Raw genomic sequence first — 11,592 nt, 5'->3', positions numbered from 1 at the left:
CTTACCTAAGTATATTAGACCGTTTTAGGTCCTATAAGCTATTAAAAAGTAAGTATATTATCTTATACTCTCTAAGAAGTACTTATACCTTTATAACGTTTTCTATATTAGTCTCTTAAAGCTATAAAAGGAGTAAAAAGGCACTTATAAAGATAGCGAAACCCTACTAATACTAGACTTAAAGGATAATAAAGGTAAATAAGAAGTTTAAGAAATTAAAGACTAAAAGAGATCTAAGGGCGATACCTTTTTCCTTATTAAATAAAAAGGATAGCTAGCTAAGTATAACTAATAAGTCGATACTAAAGATATAATAAATAGCTAAGACCTTATTAAAGAATATACTACTCGCTTAACTAAGAAAAAGAGGTATAAAACTAAGTAAGGTAGAGAAACTTACTAGCGTAGGGAGACGCTATTAAATCGGTAATAAATCCCTACTAAATCGCTACTAACTTATTAATATATTAGTACGCTTAAACGTCTTATAACTATATATAAAATAATAAAATAAGAGAATAAAGGAAAACTATCTATACTACCTATTAAATATTATTAAGGAAAATAAAACTAAACTATAACTTTATTAAGACCTTAATAATAAAGGAGAAAAGGATAGTTATAACTAAATAAAAGAAAGATAAAACTTATCTATTACTTCTAACTACCCTTTTTTTTATTAGTATAGCGGGAACTAACTAAGGCGCTTTCTTTACTATACTAAATACCTTTAAAAATACTAAAACTACCTTATCCTCCGCTCCTTCTTTATCCTTTATATCGAGACCTATCTTTATTAGTATAGTACTTACTTCGGCCTTAGTAAATAATAAGGCGTATTACTATAAAGTATAGCCTATATCGCTATTAATAAAGTAGAGTTTTAACTAAGATTCCTAGGCTTAGTACTCTAAGCTTATATAAGCGATATTAAATAAAGGCGCGGGGTTAAGGCAAATAATAAGCTTATAGCGCTTATTAATTAGTATATAGTAGTTAGTATACTTAACTTAGTATATTATTAGGCGGTCGCTAATAAAAAGGTCGGATAAAACTTATAATAGTAGACTTTTATATACCTATAGTCTTAAAGGACTTATAATAAGCTATCTTAGCGGCGTCGAAAGCCTTAGTTAAATACTATACTATAATAGCGAGATAGCGCTAATTAGCCTCCTTAAAAATAAGTATGCCCGCGTTTAAGCTATTATCCTTAGTATCCTTATTACTAGTCTTTAGCTTATTAAGCTTATAAAAGTACTTAATAATAGCGATTATATTAGCCTAGTTATTAAATATAAAAGTAATAGCCTTAAGAAGGATTAGCTTATTAATTATAATATTTAAAGTTAAAGGGAAACTTACTTAGTTATAGGTTACGGTATATTTATAGTACTACTTATAGCGTATTAAGGAAACCCCTAAGAAAATATAGCTAATTAAGAGTACCTTAATAAGCTTAGGCTTAGTCGTACTATACTTCTTAACGACCGTCCTAAAATAATATATATATTAAAGCTTATAAGAAATAACCCTATAGGCCCTAACTAAGCGGGCTTTAGCCTTAAATTAAGTATACTTCTTTATAAGAGCGCGACTGCCTTATACCGCTACTTAGGTACCTTTATTTCTAGCGCTACTATTCTTAGGTTTATTAATAGGAGGAGTTAGGTCGCGGCTATCTCTATTATTACTATTATTATTATCTTAGCCCTTATTTAGCTAGGTATCGAGATAGTCTTAGCCCTTATTTAGCTAGGCCTTATCGTTAATATTAGCTTACTTATTTTAAGGAGCGGCTTAGGTAATAATCTCCTATTAGCTACAGCCGCCCTATTAAGATAAAGTAGCTAGGTTATTAGTACTTACCTAAGAGCGCTTAAGTATAATCTCCTTACTAGTATTAATATCGCTAATAAGGGTAATAAACTTATAAGTTTCCTAGCTTATAAAGGTAAGCTTATTAGTAGTTAGAGTTAAGGTATTTAATAAGGTAATAAGGGCATAACCCTTATTAACGTTAGGTCCTAGACTAAAAGTCTCTTAAGACTAGGATTCCCTTATACCTTTCTTAGCTTTCTTCGCTAAAAGGGAACTAGCGTTACTATAAGACTTTTAAGCCGATCGCTTATACTTTAAAGGTAAACCCGCCGCTACCTACTCTTATATATAGTATAGGAAATCGGCGTTATAGTTCTTTATCTTCTTTAGTATAAAAGGTATTATCGTTAATAAATCGTCGATAAAAAGTAATATAAAAAGGTATAAGGGATTAATAAAAAAAGGGCATAAAACTCTATAATAATTATAAGTAAAAGAGTTAAAGAAGAAAAGAAAATAAAAGAAGTAAGAGATATATATATACGCTCTTTATATTATAGTTATATAGCTAATATATAAGCGATACTATAATAGTTACTTAGCGGTAACCGCTAGTATAATAACTATTAACGTTATAAAGCATAGACTAATATATACTTTTATAGGTATATACGCGCAATATATAACTAAAACTACCTCTCTTCTTAACTAAATATATATAGTATAGCGAAAGTAATATATATTAAAGATATAGCTAAGACGTTTATATAGGAGGGGAGATAATTATAAGAGCGCTACTAAGAGGTATAGGCTAATAAAGCACTTAGGTATATAGTACTAATATATTAATAGGGTATTAGTAGGGAATTATACCTACCCCGCTTATATATTATAGACTACTTATTACTTTAATAAAAGAGAAGAAAACCCTCTTTTTATAAGCTTTAGTCTTACGACGAGGAGAATATAATATATATAGCGTAGTACCTCTAGCTATATCTACTACTTAACTAATCGTACTATAATATATATTCCCTTATAAGGCGCGGCCCTTATTAATAATATAGTTTATTTAAAAGGCTCGCTTAAGAGGGTATTATATATTATTTACTAACGTTTTTTCTATAACTAAGCGTATATAGTCTATATAAAGGTTCTATCCCCTTAAGCGAGGTATTAAGTATTATTTAAAAGCGCGCCTCTTTAAAAGCTAGGTAAGGGTATAATATAAGGGCTTTTACCTTATATAGACCTAGATTAAGGTCTAGGCTAAGTCTATATATAAGCTACCTCCGCGCTTATATAAGCTAGGCCTATACTTTTCTTCTTTTTTCTTTTTATAGATTATTAACCTTCTCTTAATAGACCGTACCTAAGCCTATACCTTTACTTACTTTATAATACTAGCTTCTTAAATTAAAAGAAGGATTAATAGCCCTTCTTACTCTTATAATATTAGCTAATTTAAAAGATTTAAATCCCCCTTTCTTAATAGTCTTAAGAAGAGGTCTTAGAAAAGGAAATAGAAAAAGAAACTAATATTAAAGTAGTTAAAGATAACGCTAACTTTAAAGAAGAGGAAGCTATTAAATTAAATAATCTAAATAAAGATAGAGACTATAAGAAAGCGGTAAAGCTAGAATACGCCTACCTACCTATACTTCCTCTTATAAAATAAAAAGAAGATATAGAAGTAGCTTTTTTTATTAGTCTTTCTATCTTAACCCTTAAATAGGTAATAAAGGCACCTCTCTTAAAGGATTACCTAGCTGCCTTTTTATCTATACTTTAAAAAGTAAAGGAAGGTATAGGGCCTAATATAGTTATTAAAAAAGACTAACCTCTCCCTTATTTCGATCGTTTTTCTAACTTCTATCTAACGCTTATAAAAGATAGTTCCTACGGAGTATTTATAGTAGGCCGGCTTTTTAAGCCTTTATTAATAAGGAAGGTATATAAAAGAGACCTCTTAGACCTACTAGTAAACTAAAAGTAGCTAGAAAGATACCCTTATAAAAACTAGTTTTTCTAGGCCTAGAAAGACTATCTAGCTTTATATAAAGAAATAGGGTCTTTTAAAGAGGTCCTTAAGGAAAAGGTAAGAGGAAAATAAGTCCTTAGCTATAAGTAGGTCTTTATCTATAAGACTAATAGATATAGCTTCCTTTAAAAGTATAAGGCCTAGCTAGTTATCTATAGGAATTAATAGGAAAAGGGGGATCTACTTACTAAGGCGACTACCTTAGTAAGGATATCTTTTTAAACCCTTATAGCCATAGTAATAGAATTCGACCTTAAACTTAATTAAATAAATATAGTTAACGCTTTTATTAACTACTTACTTAAGGAAGAAGAAGTTATTTATATATACCTTCTACTTGGTTTCTAATAACTAAGAAAGGTTTTATAGCTTAGGAAAGCTCTATATAGACTATAAAGATTACCCTTTTTTTAGTAATAGTATTAATAGGTTCCCTTAAAGCCCTAGGCTTTAAGAAAGTCCTTTAGGAACTATATATAATATAAAAGGGTAAAATTATAGTCTTTTTTTATATCGATAATATTATCTAGGCCTACTTAAAAGAGGAAGAAGTAACTACTAAGAAGGCTATATAAGGCTTATAATAAAGGTATAAGATAACTAAGCTAAGGGAGCTAAAGTAGTTCCTAGGGATATAAATCCTTTAAAATAGATCCGAATAAACTATCTAGCTTACTTAGGACGCTTCTATTAATAAGGTCGCTTATAAATTCCTTCTTAATTCCCTTAATAATAAGCTTCCCTTTATGCCTATATTAAATAAAGAGCTTTTACTTAATCCGTCCTTTTAAGCTAGGGAGTAAGAGAAACACTAATATTAATAAAAGGTAGGCTCCTTATACTTTTTAGCTATTTTAACTAGACTAGATATCTCTTTTACGGTCTCCTAGCTAGCTAGGAATAACTAAAATCCTAGCCCTAGGCACTAAGAAGTAGTAGACCAAGCTATCCTTTATCTTTATTTAACGAGATTATATAGTCTACGCTTAGAAGGGTAGGGAAGGAAACTAGCTACTAAAATCTTCCTCTATTTAAGCGATTCGTCCTTTATAAATAATTCCTTAGATAGAAAGAGCTTATAAAGGTATATTATATCCCTTTAAAGAGGAACTATTACCTAAAAAGCTTTATAGTAAGCTACTATTATAACCTTTAGTATAAAGGTAGAGCTACTAACTCTTTTAAAAGCGTTAAAAGAAGCGATTTTCCCTAGCTAGCTACTAATATATCTATAACTATAAATTCCGACCCTATTATCTATAGAATACGATAATATATAAACTATATAAATTCTTATAGAAAATAGTAAGCTATTAACCTAGCTATAGTATATCGATATCTATTAGTATTAGTTACGCTAAGAAGCCTAAAAGGGACTTATTTCCGTTTATTAGGTTCTAATAGTAACGATAAAAGCTAACGGTCTTATAAAGCCCCTACTAAAGTAGAAGCTAGCTATCTTTTTATAGTAAATTAAGCTAGAAGACGTCCGTAAGAAGCTATCCTTAGAGGCCCGCCTTAAGAGTCTACGAGAGGAGCTAATAGCATATACGAGAAAGTAAAGTCTATAGCTAAAGAGAAGAACTAAGACTTATCTTAAAGGAGGGCCCCTAACTTAATTAGGACTTATTCTTCTTAAAGGCCCCCTTTTTAAGGACTTATCCTTAGAGAAGCCCCCCTTTCTTATAGGACTTAATTTCCTCCTTAGGCCCCTTTTCCTAAAGTAGGTCTAAAAGAGCCCGGGGCTAAAACCCGGATTTCTCGAGTAGGGGATAAGTATAGACTAAGACCTCCTCTATACGCTCACCGACCTAGTTATTTAGCTTTACCCTCTCTATAAGGGCAGGCTATAGCTAAGGGGGTGTATCGCGAAGCGTAGCCTGATTTCGTAGTTCTCGGAGATATCCCTTAGTAAGAGGGACCTAGGAAGCTAAAAAACCGGTTTAGAAGAAGGAGCTAAAAGGAGGTGTAGAGAGGAGGGTAGGGGCAAGAGGGGAAGCAAAAGTAGCGATAGCTTCCTATAGAGGTAGCGAGAGATAAGACAGATATGCCGGCAACGGCTAGAAAGGAGGGGAAAACCGGCAAAAAGCTCGGTAGTTAAGAGGACATTAGTGGCTTCTTTAAGCAGGATTTTTTATGTAAATTGAGATGCTAGACGGGTATAAAGAGGGGCGTTGGATAGAGGAAAGAAGGACAATTAAGGCAATACAACAATCACTCCCCTGCCGCAATTGCTGCCCCCGCAAGAATCAAACATCTCTGCTCTGCCTGTCCGACCCCTTACTTCTAATTTCACCTTCGTGCATTTTACATGCACTTCTCGCATCTCTCTTCGCGAGAACATCAGCCTGGTTGGCACTCTCGATAAGAAGTGTTGATGGCAGCTGATATAAGCTACTTGCAACTGAAAGTGCATGCGCGTGTACCTGAAAGTAACGTTGCTGAAGGGCGTTCCGAAGGACGCGGTTTGGCTATGCAAGTTTCGGCTCCTGGTCTTTCTCACAGACGACTCCGAGACCTCACGTCTCCCACTTCCTTTCGCCCTCTTCCTTTGTCTAGTATAGCTACGAATACTTCGACACTATCGTAACCACAACGCGCCCCGCACCCTCTGCCTAGCCATCCCCTAGGTATCCCAACCCGTTACACCTACCTTCGGCTCCTTTGTTTTTACCTACATTAAACACGACGATGACGCCCTGTATTCACCAACGTCAAACGCACCGAGGCCTCCGAGTTTTAAAATGCTACAAGCGGACGATGACCTAATTTACCTGGGTACGAGAAACTGCTCGCATAGGTTGATGACGCCTGTATCTATCCCCGCTACGATTACAGGCAAGAATGTTGGCCTAAGTGGGAATCGAGATTCGCTTCCTCGACGAATCGATGATTCTCTGCGCTAGGGAACAACGGCTTCGGGAACCCTGAGTGACGCAGACATCTACCGTTGCCGTCGACGACCGAAAACGAAAACGAATATAAAGCCACCCCATAGCTCGACGGTCCTATATAAGCTTAGAAAAAAAAATCGAATTGGGCTGGGCAAAGATCTCGGATGAAAGGGGGCGCTATTTAGCAGCTTTCGGGTTCTTTAATAGAGCAGGCCGGTTCCGTCGCCGGCTGGACCGCAGATACCTGACCCTTTAATGAACTCGCCGTCCTCTAACTATGCCAATTGCCCATAAAGAGGTTGTATACCGCCCGCTCTTTGAAGGATCGTCGCACAAATAAGCTCGGACAGAGGTGCTGCAACGCTTGATTAGAAAATTATAGATCTAATCTAGGGGCCGGCGAAATATGAAGAATGTCACTATCCCGATAGCGAACAGTTCTTTGCCCTGATAGCGGATTCTTGGACCCTTGATTGTCGTTTCTCTTGGCGTACTAGAGGTGCGCATCCCATCAACGCGCGCGACATCATCCTTCAGCGACACGCTATACCTGCTGCACCATCGACACGCCACAAGTTAAAGACCGGAACAGAGGCAGAGAACAGGTAAGAGAGAGAGACACGGCAAGCAGTTGAGGGCGAGATAAGGGCAAATGTAGGTCGTGAAGCGTGGAGGTGCGCGGCAGTCGTGAGAGAGGCACGGAACGCAGAGCTTGCCGAGATCATATACAGGGACGAAAACGAACTACAGAGGGGTCAAAGAAGCCGCGCAAGGAGCCGGGGCCGTGCTATAACTGTCAAGACTTGGCCACCAGGCGTTCTTATGCAAGAAGCCGGAGACCTGCGATAGATGCGCGAACCCAGGGCATCACCGTAGATAGGGGTGCAATGTGGTCGAGCCGAGCAAAAGGCCGCTCAGCCAGAACTAGCGAGTGCGCAGCCCACAGCCCAATGCATAGAAAGCTAGGTGTGTTCTAGCTTAACGTACGCAAGCGAGACACGGTCCAACTTAGAATAACGAGGACTTGAAGGGCTTTATGGCCCTAGCAATAGCTGAGCCCTACGATCGTACGAACCGGATGCTCGCGACGGCCTAGACTGCAAGCCAAATGCGGTTCACGTGGCAGGCCGCACGAGTCGTTCCGCTGGAAATGCAGGGTACTGATGGAGGCTGTCGCGGTACTGGTTCTCTACCGATCTCCATTGAGCTTGGTCAATTGAAGGACGCGATTCTTATTGCGACGCGCACCTAGCAAGGGGCAATTGACGGTTATCCTATTTGGGCTGTAGTCGAGGCGCGATGGCCTTTAACCCATGCTTAGCGCGATAATCTCTGTAATCTGTCTGTCCGAACCTGTCTGTCCGGAGCCATCCCGGGGCTTCTGCTAAGCAAGCAAATTTTGGCTAATATCACATTCCTTTTTAGCTAATATCACATTCCTTAATCCATGTCACCTTAGGTTAGGCTCCGCCTTTACCATTTTAGATAGCCCGCTAATTAAGATTCTTACTTCTATAGACGTTGTCCCTCCGTTACCTAGCAGCCTCCTCGCCTCGGCATTCCAAACTGTGCTAATCTTTTCTTTATTCGCTAACTAGTATGTTCGATATAGATAGACTACTCTTAAAACCCTCTAGCGTTATTACTAGCCTTTATTCTAGGTATTCTCCCTACTACTAACGCTGTTGCAAAAATTGTCGGAACTAGACGTCCGTTCTATGCCAAGTAAGACGCCTGCTTAAGCTAAGAGAGCGCATAGTTCTCCGAGTATAAAGAATGATCAACAGCAGGCTTCGGATGTATTTTGCCTGTCATCTACTTTCAATTAAGACAGCTTAAGTATTGGATTCGGACTTTAAGAAACCGCTTATCTAAAATTCTTTGAAATATAGGACCTTAAGCTCCTTAAATGGCACAAATATCACCTAGTTTTACCTCTTTTTCATAGGTTAGTAATTAAGGTGAACGCCTAAAGATTTACGGAAAAGCGACCAAGAAGCGACGAGATGACAATCGAGTCCTACCCGCGATCTGGTGAGAGGGTCGGCCAAGGGCCTACCTGTCGAGTGAAAACCCAGCACCGCGGTGGGGGGATTCCGGGGAGTGGGAACGATGTAGCGGTGCCACCCGGCGCTATACGAACTGGGGCGCGGTCTCCCGTGCAAGCCTGTAGGGGCGGTACCCCGGAAGCGAATGGGACTCCAGTTCGGTCTGGCGCCGACCGAACCCCGCCGGGTATCGCTTCGAGGGAGTTCGTTGTACACGGCGGTCCCGGGGCCACCTTCGGTGCGGCGACGGGTGACTGGAAGCGGCGTATCACGGGCGTAGTTGCCATGCTGGCGCTCGTGGGCTTGGCCAGGGGTGTTGCGCCCCCCGCCACTCCGGTGTACTCGTGGTGGAACGACGCAAAGGTGTGGGAGCACACGTGCAGTGCCGCGGGAGTCGCCTATGCCGTGTTGACATGTGCCATCCCCGGTGGCTGGGGGTACTTTTCGATCTGCACCGTGAATGGCTCAGTCATTATGGGTACTCCGAATGGGGCAATCTCGGACGGCCACGGAATTGGATACGGGTGCGGGATAGTGGACGTACTGGGACCTAACAGGGGCTACACGCCCGGAATTGTTGGGAAAGGAGTCGCGGGACCGGTCCGCCGTTGGTTGGTGCAACCGGAGACTCGAGCAACGCCTTACGGGTGGCCATCGGGCGACCGGGGCATGCACGGCCCGAAGGCTCACGTTCCATCCAAGGCCGATCGGGCCAGGCTGGCCGCGGAAGCTCTGGCGGGCGGCCATGAAGGTGTGCAGGAGCACGGGGGGCAGTCGTACTGTGATATGCGGGGGTTGCCTTCGATGGTATACTTGTGCAATCTGGACGGAGCGCCGAGTCTCGCGCACTATTGCAGAGATGCCGAACGGGGCTGGTGGTATGACTTGTTCGGCAACCAGCTGGCCGACTTCGGGGCCGCCGGATACTGTCACATGCTGGGGGTGCGCGTCCCAAGCGCCAGTTATGCTAAGGTCGGGTCCAGTGGCCGAGGACTGCCCGTGCTAGGAACAAGCGTCGGAGTGGACTACTCACACAAACATCAGGAGCCCCTTAACCTGACCTTCACGGTTGGGCGCCGCAACCTCTGGGCTCCATTTCCCTACGACACGCCCGAACCCCTCGAGTGTGTGGGGGGCAAGGTTGTGCTCGAGGCAGACACGGTGCCGGTGGGCCGCCGCAGCAGGGGAAGACCGGCACGGAAGCTGGAGGAGTGTGCCGACGGGCCGACATCAAGCGCAGACCGGATCCCCGACAGGGATATATCCGGATGGGAGACTACCTGCATGCCGGGCGGGAAGCCTTACGTAGTCCTGGCGTGTTGGACTGGCGGACACCTCACTTATGCCTCCTTCTGCGGTGGGACCTCAGGGGAACCGGGCATATCATGGCGTGAGGGGCTTGGGCTCTTCCACGACTGCCGCCCCACCAGCGTCAGGGCGCCGGGTCGCGGGTGGGGGAAAGGGAAAGGCGGACCCAAGCGTCACGATTGGGGGTGGTTCAGCTATACAGGCTCCAGGTGGCACGTGTACGGTCACCCTCGACCCGACCTGGCCGTCCAAGACGTCGGTGTAGGAGTGGGGAACTCCACCGCCGACCTAACGCTCACGGCTGCTCCGTGGGGCGTAGGGGCCGGCTCGAAGGGCGACCGCTGGGACGGGAGGTCGTACTGCGACCGGCAGGGGCTCCCATCCCTCGTGTACATGTGCCACGGGGACGGTGGGTTTGAGTTGTTGCACTTCTGTCGGGATGCGGAACGAGGCTGGTGGTACGATCTACACCACAACCAGATGTCCGACGACGGCGCGGCCAGGTTATGCCACCCGGTTGGGATACGCGTCCCCCCGGCCCCGTTCCAGCCGCGTTCGGGATCTGGGCGCCGACTGCCGAGCCGACGAATGGCTTATGGAGGGGACATGACACCTTGGGCGGCCGAGCACAGGGACTACTGGACGAACGCGAGCCCTGGAAATCCGTGGGTCGGGAAGGATACGCACCGACGCGCATGGGTTTGCGACGCCGATGGATCTGTAACCGACCCCGCCGGTGGTGGGCCGCCAAAGCGTGCCCCCGGTGTCTCCAACGAGAGCGTTGGGCCGAGGGGTGCAGGGCGCCGTTCTTGGGCGGACGGCCGTTCGCAGTGCGTAGTTACCACCTCGCGGGTGAGGTGGGGTTGAGTTCGCTGATGGGTCCCACGGTTCTGGGCGGCGATCGACGGAGGCAGACTTATAAATAGACAGTGCTAGAGTCTTTGACTATTATAGACTATAGGCTTGGGCTGCGGCCCAAGTCGTGTAGTCACGTGCGGAGGGCCGGATCCCGCATGTATATATACGGGCCAGCTATTACTAGTTACTAGGTCTTTATATTAAGGAAAGAGGGTAATTTTTTTTATATTATTACTTAGATCTAGGCTCCTATTAGTAGTCCTGGTATTACGACCACGGCCACTAGGCCGCTAACGGTCGACCGCGTTAAGCACGTGACACGGTCTAACGGATAAATAGTCGGCACGACCATCTAATAGGTACGGGATCGAGGGGATCGCAGAGATCTAAGCGATCTAGGATTAACGAGATCACTGCGCTCTATGCGATCTAACGTTAGGGATTATAGCTAGGCCTATAATCTAAGGATAATCTCCATAGGTATATATAGCCACCTACTTTTAATTTAAATGCAAGAAGCGCTGCTAGAGCCTCCCAATCCGGAGGTTTATGCCGCCATTTTAAGCAGCTCTAGCCACGAGGCACACCAGCTAGAAGCGGGGCCTTGCCAGGTACTGTGTAC

The 11,592-nt window shown here is 42.9% G+C and overlaps 1 protein-coding gene across 1 annotated transcript; it reads left to right on the top strand.

The window, feature by feature from the left end:
• Window positions 1–8,762: 8,762 nt before the first annotated feature.
• Window positions 8,763–10,979, top strand: HRG_08905 (uncharacterized protein; the record flags this gene model as incomplete). Its single annotated transcript, XM_044867376.1, has 1 exon — window positions 8,763–10,979. The coding sequence occupies one exon, from the start codon at window positions 8,763–8,765 to the stop codon at window positions 10,977–10,979; it is 2,217 nt and encodes a 738-aa protein (XP_044717397.1).
• Between the last annotated feature and the right edge of the window lie 613 nt (window positions 10,980–11,592).

Source organism: Hirsutella rhossiliensis, assembly GCF_020360975.1.
Source record: "Hirsutella rhossiliensis strain HR02 chromosome Unknown scaffold00011, whole genome shotgun sequence".
Lineage (NCBI taxonomy): Eukaryota > Fungi > Ascomycota > Sordariomycetes > Hypocreales > Ophiocordycipitaceae > Hirsutella > Hirsutella rhossiliensis.
Note: the sequence above shows the minus strand (reverse complement) of the source record. Positions and strands in the feature narration are given on the sequence as shown.